We start from the raw sequence: 21,651 nt of genomic DNA on the forward strand, positions 1-21,651 counted from the left end.
TGTACCAGGACTTGTCTCTGTTAGAGAAAACTATGCTCAAAATAGAAAAAAATCTCTTTATAGTGATGCACTACCCCCCTCCCCAGGGCTAAACCTAAGAGGGTGCGAGTGGGGTCTGATCAATGCTGACGCCTCTGGTTAATGTCCAGTGAAAGGCCCCTGTGCTTTGAAGTTTCTCCCAGGGGCAACACCGGCCAGAGTATATTGATCACAGTTAACCACAGAAGGTAGACTAGATAGAGGATCATAGATATTTCTTTAGATAAGAAGTTATTCTCACCAGTGGCACATAAGCCATTGAAAGTTGTTATATTAGTATAACCAAATGTCTTTGTACAGTGAGGAAACGTTGTGTAGATTTATTTTCACGACCTTAATGCTATTGTTTTATTCAGGCAAAGAACAGTACAGATTGCAGAACTAGAACTGTTACTTGCTGTTGTTGTGGTATGTGATGCTGTACACAGGGCCAGCTCCAGGGTTCGGAGCACCCTGTGCCAGCACTCCAAATAGCGTGGCCTAATTACCATAGACCACACCCCCTATGTGACATTATTTGGAGGTGTGCCCTCCCAGCATGCCTCCAAATAATGTCAGGCTGGGGGGAGCCTCACTAGCTTCCCCCAGCCCTCTCTCCTCATTGAATGGATGCTGCGCGCATGTGCGCAGCATCCATTCAGACTCCGGGATTCCTCATCGCCGCCCAGCTACGACGGTGGGGGTCCCCAACCTCCCGATTTCACCATTCGCGGGCCCCTTCAGCCCATGGGTGGAACAGAGGGACAGTGCTCTCCCGCTGAAATCGGGATGTTGGGGAGGGGTGCGCCCTCTATGGGTGGCGCCCCTGTTCGACCGCACTGGTCATACACCTCTAGAGCCGGCCCTGGCTGAACAGCATGTGACACTGTTACCGTGGCAACCAGACATTATTAATATGCCAAGATGTTCTGCAGAAACCTTTGGTTACATTACACTTTTTCTTTTGTAAAGCAAACAACATATCTTAATTTGCAAAGCACAATCTGCTTGCGTTGCAATCATTTAAGTTAGTACAGTATACTATAGAGTGAGTTGCACATGAAAACACATGCTTCTATATTATCTCCATTGCTGTAATACTGTTATGCCCAACCCAGGTAACTACCAGTGGTGGCAAATAAATTGGGTAAACATAACGTTTTGGCAAAATATCAAACCATTATCCAGTTCTCACCTAACTACAAGACTGCTCTCATCTCATCCATTCTGTCTCTTTGGTTATTCAGCAATAGTATTTTTCTCACATTAAAATCTATATACAGTAAAGGTCAATACAGGCAGGATTGAGGCGGCACTCAGGGATTAAATAAACAATGCAGAGGATGCCAATATGGATACCTAAAGGTCAGTAAAGGCCAATATATAGTTATGGGTGTTCCCTGTCAGTCAGTGGATTAAATCTAGCAGAGCACTGCATGGTGGGAACCATAAGTCACTACAAGTGGAGGACCACTGCTCTCACTCCCACATGCTACACATTTGCCTAAATGTTATCTATTTGTATCAACCAGGTTATTTACACTCAACATAAAAATGTTTTGTGGTGTAGGGAATATTGGTTTCATTTTTGTGGTTCTGGATAATGCAATGTTTCGAAACTCAGCGTAACACTTTGTAGAAAAGGCAGTGTTGCCTGCCAGGTTTCTTTTCTGGAAAACTGTAGACACCACAATCTTCCTGCACATCTTTTGCAGAAGTCTAATCACTATTGCAAATCTCAGTCTGTGACTTCTCACATCATGACACGGTCCCTGCCCTCACTTACACAATCACACAAGTCACAGTGTATCGGCTACAGGTTGTTCCATTCTCTTCCACATCACATTGTTAGACACACAGGGAGGGGAAGGGGAGCAGTCGGTGTGCAGTCTCCATGCAGGTCTCTCTTCCACTCATGCTCTCTGAAAACTCTGGCACCGTGGCAGAGTCTACAGGAAAATGGCGCCGGCACCATTTTCCCAGTGATTTATTTACTGAACATATGCATATCTCCAGGAAAATGGCACCTGCTCTGTCCTTTCCTGCACAGTTGCCAGACCAGTTTTTTTTTTTTTTTTAAGACCCTCAATGTATAGATATTGCCAGCTTACCTCCAGGCATAACTTTGATTATGTCTTCCATTTTACTGGATAATCCCTATTTTAGAAGACTAAATAATTGGTCTATATATGTACAGGTATAATTTATTAAATCATCATTAAGTAACATTACTCCTTTTTCTATGCCTGTACTGTACAATGTTGTAGTATACAGTAAGAGTGAATCACACAATAGAGATGTAACACAGGTACTAAGGATTTACATATAAAAATGGCTTTTATCCTCCTCACTGTACTATCATGAAAACTAAAATGCATATATGTAATCATTTTTATTGTAAACCTCGTACAGATTTACATCTGAAAGCCTTTTTAATGCAGAATGCAAACATTATTATTTTCACTACAATGACAAGTATGAGAAACACCTTTTCATATATAAGGCAAAGTCTATAGCTGTAGTTTTGCATCAGATTTGTACTAAAACATTTTAATAAATTATTCTAGGATATTGTGTGATATGTTTGTACTTTATATTCCATTGTCATGATTTATGTTAATAAAGTTGGACGACATGGGCTAGCATCTGTGTGTGCACATATTCACCAGGTTCCCAGTATAGAAAGCAGAACACAGGTACACACTGGTGTTCTATAAAACAGATCATGAATTATGAATGTTTTTTTGGGGTTGGGGGGAGGGGGGTGCAGCTGTTATGTTCTTTTTTCAGTTCTCTAAAACTATGTGAGCATGCACAGATTATTTTACACAGGTGTAAAAGATCCTTATTCTATATATTTTTTTATTGCTCCAACGATTAAGCACCACCAACAAGGTTGTCTAAAATAAGTTGAGCTAGGGCAGTTTTCTTAGTCAGGCGTTAACGGTTTCCACATTTGTAGGTAAGTATAATTATGATTTTCAAAAAGAAATGCAAGTGCAATTACCAGCGCTCACTGTGGAAGGATGGGGAGGTGGGGGGTTGGCAGCAGAACTTACTGAAGGAGCTCCAGATCCTTCTTAACGTACATACAAAGATATCAACAATAATAGTTATTGTTGTTGTCTGCGCCTTGGGGACTGACATCCCCAAGGTGCAGACAACAACAATAACTATTATTGTTATATCTTTATATGATTTTCAAAAACAATAGTTATCTTTTATAATGGAAAAACACTATAATAAACAAACACTGGGCCTGATTCAGGGATGGTTGGCAATGAAGCCACGTTCGGAGCCGCTCTCGCAGTAGTGGTTGCGGGAATATGCACATGCTGATCTCAGTCCTCCCTTTGTGGTGGACAATGCGATGGGGTGTACGAGCGGTGAAACTCCCACTTTCAGGCTGTGTGGTCTTTGCATTTACAATGGAGACGGTAAACACTCCAACATCGATGCAACATCAGTCGCACCATTGACATTTGCAGTAGCCTAGGGTCTACTCTAGCTACTCTCCTTTATCCAACTAAACATGGCCTGTGAAGCTGTGGACTTGCGTATGAGAACGTAGCAGCGTTCCCAGACACGCCCGTGATACTCCCATAACACACCAATGAAAGGACCCTTTTTGCAAAGACTTTAGGTCACCTCCCAGTCTTTGCCTTGCAATGCCTACTTCCCAAGTGCGGTGCAGTATGCATTTGCAAACAGCATAGGACACTTGGTTTCGGGCGTGCGCAATAAGGGATTTTGTGCATGCGCAGTAGCAAAACATAGTCAACTGCGTAAACATCATCCCTGAGTCCATCTCTGAATCATAGTTGCCAACATTAAAAATGTGCAACGAAAATACAGAAGGGCAAGTGGGAGAATCAGATAGTGTGGTGCGGCGAATTGCGTCATTGCCTCTAAATCCCAAAATACTGTCATGAAGTCCCGGATCCAGGAGGTTGGTCTGCTATCTCCGAGAGCTCCATGAAATTCGGGAGTCTCCTGGACATCTTGAGAGAGCAGCCAAGAATACATACAAATAATGACAGCAATTTGGAAAGATAAGGCAGCAATCTCTGGCAGATTAGAAATACCTCTGGCAGCACAGTTTGGCAGATGCAAAAATCCATGTACAGTATGTCAGTTTATAACCTAATTTCCCCAAAGATATGTATCATTGGGGAAAATTACCTAGCATTGATAGGTTAAACGCATAGCCTTCAAATGTTACTAGGCACAAACAGCAGCAAAACAACAGCAATAGCCAAGACCAGTATATACTGTAAATGTAACTAAACTAGACACACATTGACTTTCTAAGGAGAGAGAAAGAGGGTTTTTGAGCAGAAGATCGACATAAAAAAGTATATACAGATTGTGCAAATCATATGAGCTGCAATTAAAGGTGCTTGGTCCATTACGGCAAGTGTAAGGATTCACTTAATTGCTATGGCCTTTTGGTTCAGTGTTCCCCTCAAACACGAACATAAATAACCCTCAGAGTTGCTTTGGACTGCAAGTGAAGGTCATCAGTCATGAACGTAAATGCTATGCAATAGTAAACTGTATAGGAGTACCAACTCACATTAGTCAGCTTGTCCATTTAGCATAAAACACAGACATGCCCCAGCCACAAGTATACATATGTCAAACTGTTAAGCTACAAAATTGAGAAAACTCAGATGACTGAAAAAAAAAAAAACAGCTGAGATGATTTTTTTTTCTCAGATGGAAAAAAAAATAGAAAAAAAAATACAAATATATTTCAACTGAGGAAACAGAACCAAACATTAAAGTTAGATTCTAATCAATGGTAACATACAATGACATACTTGTGTTACCTTTAGTGCTTATGTTCATATCATTTCACTTATGTTCTATTATAAAAAAAAAAAATCAGAAGAAAACAATCTAGCTAAATTAGCACCCTGGGACATTTTAAAGAAATAGATTTTTTTTTTTACACATGGTGTACTAATATATATATGTTCCATTTTTATAAAAGGCTATTTGATTTCCCGTAAAATGTAAAAAAAAGCAATAAAAAAGAAAGCATTGGACTAAACAATTCAAAAGTAAATGCTTGCTTAAAAATATATATGTATATATATATTTATTTATATATATATAATGTATAAAAAGGCCTGTACATTGTTTTGGTTGACTGGGTTAAATTAATAAAAGTACAGTGCATGGAAAGAATGTGTAACAGTCACATACAGCAAACAGTACATTTCAGATAGTTGCTGTTTTACATACGATATTTCTGACAATATGCAATTTTAAAATGACAAATTTGAACAGTGCTATTCTATCAATGTGGTGCTTCTCTTTGGGGCAAAAATGGGGATGGAAATTCTGCATTTGAATTTGACCTACAGCTTTAAAATCCAGAAACAATATTATACAACTGTAATGCAATAATGCTGGATATATCTGCTTGTTAAATGGTTTGCATGTGGCATAATACAGAATATATTGTAAATTATATGGATACTAGAAGTCACTGAGATATCTGATGACCATGTAAAGTCAGAATGCTGAAAACTGAGTGCTTTTATACAGGTCAAGGGGACTTCTAATATTGTTATTAAAATATAGTTGGGGCAGTGTTACCATATAAGGGGCAGATTCAATTAGCTGTGGGACTTATTCTGAGCTATTCAATTACTGCCCATTACCGCGCGGTGTAACGGGCAGTAATTGAATAGATAATATACAAATATCACAAAAAGGACCCTTGCTCAAATCCAATATATATTTGGAGAGTAATAGAATGTAAATGTTGTTTAGATTAGCAATCAATAATCCTGCATCACCAAATATCCTCTGATGAAATTACCAGGTGTAAAGAAACGCATTAGAAAGACTGCCTATATCTTGCACACCAGCTCTCCAACATTGTTACACCGTCCATTATTGCTATAGACTGCGGGGACCTGATCAGGAAGCCTGCACTATTTGTATCCACCGCGACAAGAACAAGAGGTTATTGGAAATCCTTACTGTCAACTGACTGCTGCATACTACACAAGTTCCCTGTGACATTCGGGAACTCAGATGGGACACGTGATCATCTGGTTGTCACCGTCTCCCACACGGCAGAGATGGCGGTCTCATCCTAGTGAGCATACGGAGACGCCAGCACCACACACGGACCCCGAAGGCAGCTCAAACAAGGAATAGACGGAATAGATACGGGTGTATATCTATTACCAGGGTAAGCAACCTGGAATATCCATCTAAACTATACTATACACACTCTTATTGGAACATATGTTACCATTCTGTTGCAATTTAATGGAGTTACCATTCTTCAGAGAATTTTTTTCTCTCCTACGTATGCCAACACCTTCAATGACCACATAATTATTGTATCTATTGTTTGGAACTTTGGTGATGCAGGATTATTGATTGATAAACTGTGGACATCTAAAGGACATTTACATTCTATTACTCTCCAAATATATATTGGATTTGGGCAAGGGTCCTTTTTGTGATGATATTTGTATATTATCTATCTTTATACATATCCATTGTCTATGTTATTTTATAGATTTTTTATTTTTATGCTGAGACCCATGCATTTAATGTTATTCAACCAGTGAACATTTTAATAAATTGTATTATTTTTTTCTATGGTGGGTGCACTTCATTATATGGTCAACTCAGTGCAGTTCTTATAATAGTATTATATATTGCAGGATTGTTTTTGCTTAATTGCAGAGTTGTTAAAGTGCTTACGGGGAACTGTGATTGTGTTGCTAGTAATTGAATTGCTCAGGAATTTGCCAAATAACTGAATAGCGCCGGGCATTAATGCTGCTGCAGCTACGTGGTAAATCCCATGGCTAATTGAATCTGCCCCATAATATTCAAAATATCCTAATGAACGTTAAAGTGATGACATCACACCTCACCAATTATTAGTGATGATATCAGAACAAATATAATTTACAGGAGGTTATTCTTTTAGTAGCGTAACAGGTGTATTATAAAAGGATTCCATAGATCGTGAAATGTAAAGGATAGCATACTGGTAATGTAATAGTGGTGGTACAATGGTGTACTCACTTCAGCACTGCTTAATTTAAAATGTACTTGTCACTGACACACAGTGAATGCAGTGTGGGCTGAATCAACATTCAACCTGCCTATCCATTCACTAGAATGAGTGACATCACTGAAGCTTGAAGCCACTGTGTGCCTCATACCCCACTGGCTCCTACTTTGTGCATAGGCTGTATTCTCACAAATATTGTTTTAGCACCGTGTGTAAATGACAGATACACTATAAAGTATCGGTGCGAGCACTTATATCTGGTCTTTGAGCAGAAATGGCTGACAATCTATTTTTATATATAGATTTTTTTTTATAAAAAGAACAAATGGTTCAGGCCACTTTGTAGACTGATAAGAAATAAAAATGTAACTGTACATAAATGCTTCAGTTCATAAACTAATACATTGTACCAGAACACTGAGAAAGCGTCGCGCCTCTCCCAAAACTGCTAGCATATTAATTGCATAAATCCCTTTTTTTATAAGGAAAACAAGACACATTTTGAATGAATACTATAAAAAAAGAAAAGGCAAGGCCTTCCGATGATAGAAGAGACGTTCAGCTTTCAAATAAGGTTGAAAAAACGTTCATATTATAAATGGAAGATCTGATTTGATACCAAACTCCTGTAGTCCGTTCTTGAGCCCATTTTTTTCAGAGAATGGGATTTAGGTCTGTTCTGTGGTTGGCGAGAGGGTTGAGCGAGGAGCTTCCAACCATGTCGCCGACTAAAGAGGAAGTTGTGATGGTGTTATGCTGGATGACTTGTTGCTGGGTGCAGGCAGGGACCGGACTCTCTGGGGGGCTGTTCTCAGGACCTAGGGGAGACAATGGAACAATGCTTTTCAATAGTTCTACACATGACACAAAATACAAAACACATATAAGTACTGTACATACAACAGATTGAAGCTCTCCAATCTGGCACTATCTCTAACCAGGAATAATTTAGCAACCTGTGTGCATCCTGGACTAGCAGCACCTGGGTTGGTAAAACAATTTCTAGGTGATCATGCTAGTTACTATTTTTATATAAAATCAGGCTGCTTTTGAACTATATAACCACACGTCACAGTGTGCTTGTACATAAAATAATTGGAAACATTCAAACTGGGACAGAAGGTAAATACTTTCAGTGTGAGCATCCGTCCCGCTGTACTACTTGTGGCCCCTGGGATCAATGTAAAGTGGTCAAGTACTCAGAACTGCTTGTGAACTGATACCTTAACCTTCAGCAAGTTAGCTAATGTTCCTAAGTTATGTGTGTTAAAGTAGATGAAAATCGATCAACATTGATGTTTTGTCTCTGGGGCTACATCACACATTTACTAATACTTAAAAAAAACCAAATCATAAAGTGTTAGTAAATGTGTGATTTAGCCCCAGAAACATAACATCAATGTTTATCGATTTTCATTGATTTTAAGTTGATCGACCATTAGTAAATATACCCCTAAGAGGCCAATTTAACACCAATTGGCAAAGTCTCCTAATAACTACCGTGGCTTATTATTGCTGCATGTCGCGGCAATAAGAATTTACTTTTTTACTGTTTCTCTTGCCAGGAGAGCACGTCCTGGCGAAGAGTAAAATGTAAAGTGATAACTTATGCTATATCCTTACTGCCAGGTTCAGACCTGTCCGGCTTACTGTACATGCGCCTCTATGAAAATAATGCAAGAATGTATGTAGCCTATAGGCTACAATGGCTAGCCTCATCTATAGGTGGCATCTTCTATTGGTTCCAGGCTAAAAAAAAGCTTGTCAGAGTTTGTTAGATCATGTACTTTCACAGTCCAAAAGCTGTGGGGCTCGTTTTGCGATGGCAAAAAACAGGACTACTGGGTATGTCTATGATATCTGCTGCAGTAGCCCCTTTTTAAATAGCCCTAATACTATAAAAGGTGTTTTAGTAAGATTGGCTGCAATATTTTCCTTAATAAATAGGTAAGACATTGACAAATTTTACAACAGTCGCAAGTTCTAACTGGACTGTTACATAGAGACTTCTTAGGGTTCATCTCATCCTGCCTAAGTATTTGAAGAAGTGATGACTTCTCTCAGTTCTTCTACAGAAAAAAGTAATCTATAAAAGACACAGCTATATAAAATGAGAATGGTTAATAATATCCCTCTAATTCACAATATAAATGATTTGAAAATGTTTTCTTTTCTTCTGCAATCTTCGGGGAAACACAGAATATATTAAAGTTGTTTACAACATCTCTATTTGTGTTCTGAAGTATAGTGCGACATCCTCAGAACTGATACAATCTTGTATCAAAGAAAGAATGTAACATGTCACTTTGGGAGAGGTGTATCAAAGCTTGGATAGATATAAAGTACCAACCAATCAGCTCCTAACTGTCATATTACAGGCTGCATTTGAAAAAATTACAATTAGGGGCTGATTGGTTGGTACTTTACCTCTTTCCACTTTATCTCTTTCCAAGCCTTGATACATCTCCCCCTTATTGTTAATGATTCACAACTTCAAAGGGCAGCATTTTACCAATCACTCCTGACTGATCAGCCTCCAGTTACAAAAGTTCTCGAAAAGGAAGATTTCCACTTGAATAAATATAATTTTTTGTAAATCATTGGTCAAATAATGTTATTGTTTCCGTAGAGGTGACTGGGAAACCTACAAACTACAGTGTTACACGTTTGCAGAGTAATGATATACTGGAAATATTTGCTATATAAACTCATGAGGGAATTTTAAGTTCAAGTCATAAAAGCTGCATCAGCATTTTTTTTTTCGCACGTAATCACAAGAGGTGTTATAATATATCCACACGCTGGACCGTAGGAACCCACAATAACAGCTGCTCACCTGCTTATTATATCCAAAGTACACCTGCACTGACAGTACATACTGGCAGCACCTCGTCACATACTTAGGTGTTCTTAAGCTCCCTAATTATATATATTATACCCAGAAGTGTTCCTATAGTGGCAGGATCATTGTTCTTTGTATTTCATGACTCCTAACATGGATACTAATGAAAAACAGTAAGAAACAGCAGAAACAGGAGACATATTATGGTTAGAACTAAGTGCATCTACCCATAACATTGATATATGTATTTCATACCAATGCGGAATATCATTGCTGTAGCTATATGCATATACGTGTAAATCTTTTACTGATAGAAAACAGTTAACAGTAACACGTCTGTCTTATTATACTTCATTGCAGCTGCATGTTACATTACTCCTCTGACCTAGTGGCAACATTGCCAATAATGGATAGGAAAACAAGAAGACCAAGGCTTTAAATAGGAAATCTGCTGTATCTTTAAAAGAAACTGAACTTACCATGCACGGGACAGCTTTTGAGTAGCAGTACTCATCCTGCATAAAATGGAAAATTCATTTTAAATGCTTTAAGCAGCTCTCCTGCACCTTTTCTTGTTGCCTTAAATAATGTTTTGCAAGAAGGCCAAATATGACATCATACAATCCAGGATTAGAAAGTTCGATGTGATTGGTCACTGCTGTTTATATGTGAAGGCTATGCACTTGTAACCCAGACACAGGAGGTATTATATAAATGTACTATTAAAATTCAAAAGCTATTACAGAAGTCTATGCTGATAATAACGCTTCTATAAATACATTGTAAACCAGATGTGAGAATACTGTGACTCTCCAGCTGTTATGGAACTACAGATTCCAGAATGCTTGACCAGGCATGCTGAGATTTGTAGTTCCACAATGATTAAAGAGCCCATGGTTGCCCATTTCTGCTTTAAGCAGTAGCGTTGTATTGCAGTAGAGGAATCCCTACAATTTTATGATCCATTATTTAAAGATACTGTAAAGAGCAGAGGGTCAGTTGCAAGCAGTGATATCCAGCAGTACATGTCGGATTTGCACAAATATGTCATATAAAGAATTATACCTTATGACATATCGCTCACCAAGATAGAGCAATATTATAAGGACACTATCATTAAAAATGTATAATATGCTTCTAAATACAGGTATTGTCCTGTAATCAATATATGGTGAACTTAAATGAATGTGTCACTTTTGAGTAGGATCATTTTTACACAGTGCCATGTACACTACAATACGAATGTGTATAAAGTAAAACCCCTGAGTTAGAGATGTGTCCTCATACAGCTATTCTGTTTGCCCCATATGGGGCATGGCACTCTGCCACAGGTAAGGATTTACGGACTTTCATACTTATTTCTTAACTGAGCTTCTATGTCACATCGTAGCTGCATACAAAGTCTCTTATAGTGTCCTGGTAATTTAGGATTAGTATTTTTGTTGCAGTGGAGTTGGTATAAAGTCGGCGATTAAGAACAATGCTGTGTGGCATGATGCATGGCACAGCTCACTCATATCATTACTCAGGCTTTTGCCTTTTTACCCAAGTTAGCATCCAAGTCACAAACATCTGCGGCGTGCAATGCAATCGCCAGTGTCCAGGGCACCCGTGCATTATACTTTTGTCGCATTAATGATGTGAATAAGACCCACATTCGTTAAAAAAAAAGCCTGTGTGGCATGGTGCACTGGTTATAATGGGTATATTTGGCGCGATTTGAGGATAGATATATGTGGACACATCTGTAATATGTATGCTCTATTTTCCTGGCAGAGAGCAAAGAAAAGCGGCATGCACTGTAAGCAAATGCCCTGGCACTGCTTCACGCAGTGCCACTGTGTCACATATGTAGAGAGATCGGGGCTGTACTACATTCTATGTTCTTTTGTAGTATTTTATACAAATACAGTTCTCATTTTATTGAAGCGTAACAAATTATCCTTAAAGTTATTCTCTGCGTTTCTATCCCTTGCTCTAGTCACCTAAGGGACATGTTCTAGACTTATTGGTATACTTGTCTATGCTATGTGTCCAGGAGGCTCCCGTATTGTGGGGATTACTCAGAGGGCAGGTTACCCTCTAGTATCTTGCCCGCTTCCTAGTAAAATGGGTGGAATGTGTTTTTCTTGATGATGCAATTCTCAGCGGGGCCACCACAATACCCAACACACACAAAGACACAATGGCCACCTGCATGTCACCAATGGTTTCTCTACTGGAGGTGAGAGCAGAAAAGTAGGTCAGTATGCTTATTGGCCATATAACACACAGCTAACTGGGCAGATAAAAGTGACCAGCTAGTGTGACTACATAGAAAACTATAGCTATATAAACAGTGTAGGAACAATTATTTGGATGATACAACCCTACAAATGTAGAAATCTGGGCATTATTTTATAGAAAATATACAGTACCAATACATCTAAGCTGTGCTGAGCACTTGCCTAATTTTGTGGACGCAACGTGCAGTGAATTGCATCATTGTAGCCGGTCCAACTCCTTGACCGCTACTCAATGCTGCAAATCCTGGCAATGTACAGTGGAGGGCAGGGCTGTGCTGATGCAGCTCAAGGTGCCATGTCCCTGCACCTCCTACCTGAGCCAACCCAAATGACATCTCCCGAGGGGCCCAAAATAAAAGTTGGCACGTATGCTATGGTGTGTGTGTACTTGATGTATATTTAAAATGTGTGTAGATGTAGATGGTGGATTTAAACACCTTACCTAAAGCTACATTTATGTATACATCATGCACAATTTTCATGATAATGTCCCCTTTACAAATGTTACTTTTTATAACAAACATATATGTCATATTGCCATTCCTGCTGATTACAATGTATGATCCAATTACATATACTTACTCCTACTCTAGAGACAATGGAAAGTTATTCACGAAAATTCAAGATGTTTTATTACTATATATTTTTAAGCTAAAACATTGATGGGATGTATATAAAGCTGTATTGTGATGTGGTACGTGGAGTATTTGGTAATTTTTTTTTATGTTTAAACAGATAACTGTGGAGTGAACATATGTTTACATGTAGACCCCATCAATGCTAATTTAGTTAAACATTGCAGTTTCACTCATTACTTTTGAAAAAAATGCCAATTTCCCAACATCACAGGTACAGTATCGCCATTGTCATCAGCAGAAAGAGCCCTACAACATATACATATATGGAAAATGCTACATAAGCTCTAAGCGAGAAAATCATGAAATAGATGAAAATATAAAATAGTTAATTTTGTTTGATTTTCCGTCTAAGGAAAACAATACACATGGAACATTGACATCTGAATTATAGGTTTAATAAACTAAGCTGATTAAACAGCCTTTAACTGTTAGTAACTGAGTAAAGGAAAAGATGAGGAAAACATAACTTCTTTCTACGTGTATGATGGTAAAATTCATACGTAAGTGATACAGGGCATAGAGGAGCAGTTAGACACCTGTCTGTGATGTCATGCTTTGACATTCTTGCACAGGAAGCAGGAAAGCAGATTAAAGAATTAGAAAAAATAAAATCATATTAATTTAAATAAAAATGCTGCTTTAGTGCAGTCTCTGTAAGACAAAGGCCTCCATTGTTTGTCGCTATAGAAGACTTCTATTCGCATGAATGCACAGATGTCCTTCCATCAGCTGAACTAGTGGAAGACTCTGCAGGTTCAGTATGTTGTCCAGTACATGGTGTAGAAATTGCATAGGTAACAATGACAGGGGTGTGCAACTCTACTCAAACTACTGGTCACAATTTAAAAACACATCTACATGAACATAGGTGAATAAGACTGGTCAGCCACATAATGAATTCACTTGTACATTAAACCTTTTAAAACAAACACACTGTTTATGTGTATATATATATATATATATATATATATACACTACAGTATATAATGTATATATTACTATACTTAAGTACATATACAAATTAGCCTTGTACTCCTTGACACTATCAATGACAGTCATGTCCATATTAAATTGATTAGCAGCAATTCTTACTAGTGACTACATAAATAATTTCTCACAGATCGTATTAGTCTGTGCAAAATTCCCCAAAACCAGCAACTGCATATGTATGTGTATATGTAATGTATGTGCATACAGTATGTATGTGTATGTGCACATGTACAAGTCCTACACCAAACACATCTCAGGGCAGAAAGAATTGGCCATTGCTGTCACCCTTGCTATAGTTGTAGACTGTGGGGCTGATTCTGAGTTGGGAGAAAAGCAAAACAAAGCAAGAACCTTTGCACCTTGGTAAAACCATGCTGCACTGCAGGTGGGGCAGATGTAATATGTGCATAGAGATTAAAGCTGGGTAAACACTACAACATATGGTTTGCAATTTCAATGACCATCGTATAGTGTGTACCTAGTGGTGGTTCTAGGGCAGGGAAGAAGGGCTATCGCTCTGGGCGCTATGGCCTGAGGGCATGGTCACAGTCACCCCATCAGCGCTGTCTAATCTGACAGCACCGCCCGATCGTGCCCGCCGCCATATTTACAAACTCCCCCCCAGCCCCATGCAGGGTGCGGGGCCACAATTAGTATTTTCTTTATTTATTTTTCTGGTCCATGCCCTCCCCTGATCAGGCCATGCCCCATGAGCTCATAGTGTCAAAGGAAACTTTTGCCATCAGCTCTGCAAAGTTTAGAACCAGCCATGTGTGTACTCACAAATCCACCCGGTTAATTGTTTAATGAATTAGGTGGTAGTATCTTCCAATCTGATGTGCTGCACATCCGATGGGACAATGCCATGGATGATGCAGAGTTGTTAGATTAAGCCTGTAATGATATACTGTATTGCATTGTCATATGGTGGATCATGCAGTGTGTACGGCAATGTGATATATCGTTACATTGCACCATCGCGTCGGCAAATCGCAGGGGTGTGTACCCAGCTTTACATTTAGAAGGGGTGTGTCCAAATTCCATTCTAAATTGAAGTGTAAAAATAAAGCTGTACTGTATGTGTTGGCTACATGCAAAAGCATCTACTACTTACCCTGCATGCAGAAACTATAAACGTATTTGCACCACTTGCATTGCAACATGATTTGTTCCAGGTGCAGTTACTTGTTTTTTTTTTTTTTTTTCACTTTGCTCCCAACTCAGTATCAGCCTGTATAAGTTCTGCAGCAGGCGAAGTTACAGATACAATGCAAAATGGACATTCTACAGGATGACGAAGCAACAAACTCAAAGATTGTGTCATCTGAGCTTCAGAGTGGTGAGAAAATGCCTGTTCCAGGTGAGTAGTCAGTGTCCCGATGGGAAAGGGGGACGGGGCAGTCCACGGCGGAGGGGAAAGTGATGAAGTGGCATCCCTTCTGCCAGCTTCTGCCTTCTGCGCATGCCTATGATGGCAACATGGAGCAGCCTCCTGAGCTTTGCGGAGTGGTGGCCAGCTTTGAGGGAGCTTGAGAATCCCCAATATTTGTTCTGCCTCAATCTCTGTATATGTATGGCACTGCTCAGTCGTATGTGACTGGGGGTTAACGTCAGCATTCCCAAATATTAAAAAAAATTGTCTCCCAGGCTTTGGGAGATGGTGGGGTTCTTGCTCCCTCTCTACTCTCTAGGCAGTACTGCAGCTTTAAGAAACTGTATCTATGTTATCACTAACTGCAAAGCTTTTGGCTGGAGCGCTTTGTGTTTTACAGGACATATTGGCACAGTTATAATGGCTCAGTGCCCATTTAGGAGACCCAAAGGAAAAATTACAATAGTGGGTCCACATGCTACAGGTTTAATAGCAAATGTTGAAAAAGCCTCATGTATGTGGGGGCGAAACATGTCAGAGGTCTGATTGCATGCTGGAATTTATCATCTCATTAGCCGTTTATATCCCAACTATTTCAGTGCCAGCTACCAGCCTGTCCACAGCGACACACCGATCACCATTCGTCCGTTTGGACTAATAAAACTATGGTGGTGAGGGGCAGCTGAATGCTGCACAGTGGGTGGCCACCCTTCATGGCCACCCTTGGATTCGGGATCATTCAGATCAGCCGGAGCTACTGTGTTTGGAGCTACTGGTAATTCATGTTACCTATACAAGGCTGTGATTTTACTTCTGCACCTGACATGGAATCAATGTCATCAGCCGGAGTCTCTGGCAACTTAGTGACTTTCCCTCATTCAAAGGTCCGAGACTGCGCTACTTCCCTTTTATATTCTGGGACTTGAGGTTCCACAAATCATTTATTTGAAATGCTCTGTGCATATCCAGGAATGGAAGGATATTAATTATATATGGCTTTTCAGTATATATTTTATATACATATGGGTTTCTTATTTATAGCAGTGTGCATATTTCTTTTTAAAAAGAGGGCTAGCTACCTTATGAATTATTGTTGAAATGATAATATTCAATATATCGATGTTAATATCTTTTATTAAATTTATGTTTTGATTATATATTTTTTAGCGTGTCATGTATCTCATTCAGCCCTATCAGTCGATTTATTTATATTAGCGCAGTTTCTGACTTTTTTTTAATAGCAAATGTACCAAGTTTTCATAAGAGAACTGAATATTAAAATTGTTAGAACATGGGGAAACAACATAAGAGCTCTGTTAGGGCTTGGGGTAGACAATTATAGAGCTTTTGTTACATTTATGGTTAGGCAATAAATTAGAGTACATTCAGATTTAGGACGTCTGATGTCTGTTAATCATGAAGCTGTGTACGACTATTAGATTGAGGTCACCATTCTTTATTTCTTTTCTCTTGTTTTTACTTTTTTTTTCACCAAGGAGATCTCATTTGTCATGTCAGAAAATACAAAGTACAAAATACAAAGTTGCTACAAGTTTTTAACTGTCAATTTCTATTTATGGCAATACTCCGTGTACTGGATAAAAATTGCTGCTTTAAAGCCTGTGCCGAAAACTGGCTATTTGTAAGACACCAATTCATGAATAAACCTCAAAAATAATGTAGGGCTCTACTATTAGGAAGTATAGTGATGCATCCTAGTGTTCATTCTAGCACCCTGCACCTGTCACAACCCGTGCAGTTCCTCTTTCCTGTCTGGGGTGTCACTCTCTGCTCTGGTGCTTCTAGCACACTCTGGTCTGTATCTCAGCATTTTGTTGCAACATCTGAGTGAACTAGAAGCACCAGAGCAGAGTGTGACAGCCCAAGCAGGTGCAGGGTGCTAGAATGTACACTACATCCCCATACTTTTTATCCCAGACTGATCCTTCTTTATTATACTACTGTGTTTCACCTGACTGCTGACCTATGCCGTAACCTGTAACTGTAAGGAGAGTTTTCACCATTACTGAAAATCCTAATCCCAATAAGTATTAAATTAACAAATCCATGCTCTATCACAAAACATGTGAGGCCGTATCTGACTGGTATAAATAAGGTATGCAGTAGTGTAATAATATAGATTACTTACTCAAGTATCCTTGTGACTCTTTCTGCATGGCAGTTATAGGACAGTCTTTATGTGTTAGCAATAGCTGTTTGAGTTGTGCTACCTCGTTTTTCAACATGGACACCTCGTTCTGCAAGAAAGTACAACAGGAAATACATCAAACCAATGGAAATCCATTTTTTTTTATAATAGTAGACTGTAGTGCATCCATTCTTATGCATGTTGAGCGCAGCTCTCACTATAGGGCTGATTTGCATTTAGGTGCAAACCAAAAACAATAAATGAAGCAACTTTGCACCTGAACAAACCATGCTGCCATGCAAGGGGTGAAAAAAAAATACTTTTATGTTTTTGCATGCAGGGTACATACTTTATGATTTTGCATGCAGCTCTCAAATACTGGATAACTTTATTTGTATACGGCAAATTACAGTTCAGCCAGGACACACACAACCCAACTCTAATTCAGTGCAACACGGTTTTGTCAAGTGTACATTTTCTTTTTTCTTTGCTCCCAACTCTGAATTAGCGACTATATATCATCTGTCTGCTGTATCAGTATATATGTATTCACTTGTTGTAGATTTGTATTATGAGATTGGCGGGAGCTCTTAATTTTCAAGTTTTCTACCAATGCTCTAAATTATCAGCATACTAGTAAAATTGTGTAGGAAGATTTATATAAATTTGGTATCTATGTGAATCTAATGAAAGCAGTACTGAAATATTGTAGTTACTGAGTTGTCAACTTGTGCATGTTATCCCCTAAGACCTCCACAGAGTTCCAGTGAGAGGGAGGTTATATTCCTCAGGCACAGTGCCCGAGAATGACCAGGACAGTGTTGTCTGATTGGTGGTATCTGCTTAGATGCCTACTGATGCCATCCGTCTACAGTAGTGGTGGGCAATAAGTGGCCCTCCAGCTGTTGTTAAACTACAAATCCCAGCATACCTTGCAACACTTTTAGCATGACCAAATAGCAAAACTGTGACAGGGCATGCTTGGCTGTGTAGTTCTACAACAGCTGGGGGGACGCTTATTGCCCACCCCTGGTCTACAGTCTGTAGCGAAGGGGCAGAATTGTGTAGATATTCCAGTGCTGTATATGATTATCCAGTACCAATTAATTCACAATAGGTTTGCACGCTAATTAAGAAAATGCAGGCTGTGTCTTAAATTCCAACACAATTTTAATTATAGAACAGCTTACAAATTCATATTCAAAACCAAGTCAAGATAATTATTGTTTTCAGAAGTTGCTAAAGGGAACATGTTATTTGCCAGATTGTGAGATAATGTTAGGTTTTGAAATAAACAGAGCAAGCATTAAAACGAATAGAATATATTCTGAATAAATGTCTGATGGGACAAAATATACAGTCAGGTGCATAAATATTGGGACATTGACAGAATTTTCATATTTTGGCCTCTATTCACCACCACAATGGCTTTGAAATGAAACAAACAAGATGTGCTTTAATTGCAGACTTTCAGATTTAATTTGAGGGTAATTACATCCAAATCAGGTGAACGGTGTAGGAATTACAACGGTTTCTATATGTGCCTCCCACTTTTTAAGGGGCCAAAAGTAATGGGACAAACTAAACAATCCTAAATCTAACTTTCACTTTGTAATACTTTGTTGCAAATCCTTTGCAGGCAATTACAGCCTGAAGTCTGGAATGCATAGACATCACCAGACGCTGGGTTTCATCCCTGGTGATGCTCTGCCAGGCCTCTACTGCAAATGTCTTCAGTTCCTGCTTGTTCTTGGGGCATTTTCCCTTCAGTTTTGTCTTCATCAAGTGAAATGCATGCTCAATCGGATTCAGGTCAGGGGATTGACTTGGCCATTGCATAACATTCCACTTTTTCTTTGGTTGCTTTTGCAGTATGCTTCGGGTCATTGTCCATCTGCACTGTGAAGCGCCGTCCAATGAGTTCTGAAGCATTTGACTGAATATGAGCATATAATATTGCCCAAAACACTTCAGAATTCATTCTGCTGCTTTTGTCAGCAGTCACATCATCAATAAATTCAAGGGAACCAGTTCCATTGGCAGCCATACATGCCCACACCATGACACTACCACCACCATGCTTCACTGATGAGGTGGTATGTTTTGGATCATGAGCAGTTCCTTTCCTTCTCCGTACTCTTCTCATCCCATTACTCTGGTACAAGTTGATCTTTGTCTCATCTGTCCATAGGATGTTGTTCCAGAACTGTAATGGCTTTTTTAGATGTTGTTTGGCAAACTCTAATCTGGTCTTCCTGTTTTTTGTGGCTCACCAATGGTTTACATCCTGTGGTGAACCCTCTATATTCACTCTTGTGAAGTCTTCTCTTGATGGTTGACTTTGACACATATACACCTACCTCCTGGAGAGTGTTCTTGATTTGGCCAACTGCTGTGAAGGGGTTTTACTTCACCAGGGAAATAATTCTTCTGTCATCCACCACAGTTGTTTTCCGTGGTCTTCCGGGTCTTTTGGTGTTGCTGAGCTCTCCGGTGCGTTCTTTCTTTTTAAGAATGTTCCAAACAGTTGATTTGGCCACACCTAATGTTTTTGCTATCTCTCTGATGGGTTTGTTTTGATTTTTCAGCCTAATGATGGCTTGCTTCACTGATAGTGACAGCTCTTTGGATCTCATATTGAGAGTGGACAGCAACTGATTCCTAATGCAAATGTCACACCTAGAATCAACTTCAGACCTTTTACTTGCTTAAATGATAATGAAATAACGAGGGAATAGCCCACACCTGTCCATGAAATAGCTTTTGAGTTGATAGTCCCATTACTTTTGGCCCCTTAAAAAGTGGGAGGCACATATAGAAGCCATTGTAATTCCTACACCGTTCACCTGATTTGGATGTAATTACCCTCAAATTAAATCTGAAAGTCTGCAGTTAAAGCACATCTTGTTTGTTTCATTTCAAAGCCATTGTGGTGGTGAATAGAGGCCAAAATATGAAAATTCTGTCAATGTCCCAATATTTATGCACCTGACTGTAGATACACAGATATTAAGCACTTGGAAATATAAAAGTTTATTCTACTTGTAGGCAGTTTGTGTAATTCATGTCCCTTATGTTCCAATAACCATTTTACAGGAGGGAAGTGATTTCTATATTTATACAGTGCAGACTCCTGAATGGGGTGAGTTACTATGGCATCAGCATGAAGAGACACTTCTATATGACAAAGACATTGGTTATACTCCTACGCAAACAGGCATCTTCCACACCATGTGATCTCTAATATGTATACCGACTGAAGTCACCATCTGCCCAGGGATGAACAATTCCTTCAAAGCTTCCCAATTGCAGAGAAACCACATCTAAGTAAGAAAAACTCTCAAATGACTGGCCTGTACCTGTCAGGGACCCGGGGATGGGGGCCCCAATAAAAATTTGTGTACCGGGCCCGATGATTTCTGTTGCCGGCCCTGGATATGAGCATTGAGAACACACCGATTATGGAGTCAGAGGATATTTGCATATTTATGTAAATGTGGGAAAATACCTATTGTATATGAGCAAAGAGGGTACCATGTAGTACATTTCCAATAGCCCTACTCTATATGCGGAGATTGCAGCAGCCTCTGTTAATACTTCTAAGAACAGGTCAGCACTATGTACATTTACATCAGAAGTATATATTGTGAATTACACTACTAGAGCTAGCACACTGGACTATCTATGGAACCACCATAATATACTTGATAATGGTGCCTTGGAATCCAAGGCTTGGATGGACCTAATTATATGAGTGCCACTAGCTTGGCTGACTGTTTCTGCCTTGTTATTAGTTAGTGGCTTCATATGGTTTGATGTAGACTTTACAGGTGCATATGGCAATTGTTAATACTCTTAAACTTTCACCTTTACCACTTCAAATAAAAGATGTAGAGATACTATCTGAGCCTAGAGATCAGTGATGATGTGGCTCCATCCAGGGCATGTGATTTTAACCTTTAGGTAAAGTGTCACATAGCAACCCTTTAAATAAAAGCTAAACATTTCCAAATATGGCCTTTTGTGAATTGAAACCAAGTCTCCTGTAATGAGACACACGTGTATATTTAGCATACTCTCTGCTTATTGCAATTTTGATTTTAAAGCAAAACTGTTACCTAAAAGTTACATTAGCTCTGAATACCTATAACTTACATGTATTGGAGTCAGCCATTTTGTTTGCTATCAATTCATTAGGAAGCAGTGACACCTGAAGGGACTTTCACGGGAAACATCATGCCTAAGTGCCTTAATGAACACATAGGCCACATTCTCATTGTTATCTGGTCAACAAAATGTCTGA

The 21,651-nt window shown here is 39.1% G+C and overlaps 1 protein-coding gene across 1 annotated transcript in view; it reads right to left on the minus strand.

Annotated features, from left to right (window-relative positions):
- Positions 1–6,539: 6,539 nt before the first annotated feature.
- CREB5 (cAMP responsive element binding protein 5) overlaps positions 6,540–21,651 on the minus strand; it is a 566,841-nt gene continuing 551,729 nt past the window's right edge. Inside the window, exons 10-11 of the mRNA XM_088445420.1 lie at positions 17,349–17,457; positions 6,540–7,890 (exon numbers count right to left, since the gene is read on the minus strand). Coding sequence (XP_088301546.1) covers positions 7,727–7,890; positions 17,349–17,457 — 273 coding nt within the window. The 3' untranslated portion in view covers positions 6,540–7,726. The remainder of the gene's footprint in view (positions 7,891–17,348; positions 17,458–21,651) is intronic.

The sequence above is a fragment of the Taudactylus pleione genome, unplaced genomic scaffold (genome assembly GCF_031769625.1).
Source record: "Taudactylus pleione unplaced genomic scaffold, aTauple2 ptg000380l, whole genome shotgun sequence".
NCBI lineage: Eukaryota > Metazoa > Chordata > Amphibia > Anura > Myobatrachidae > Taudactylus > Taudactylus pleione.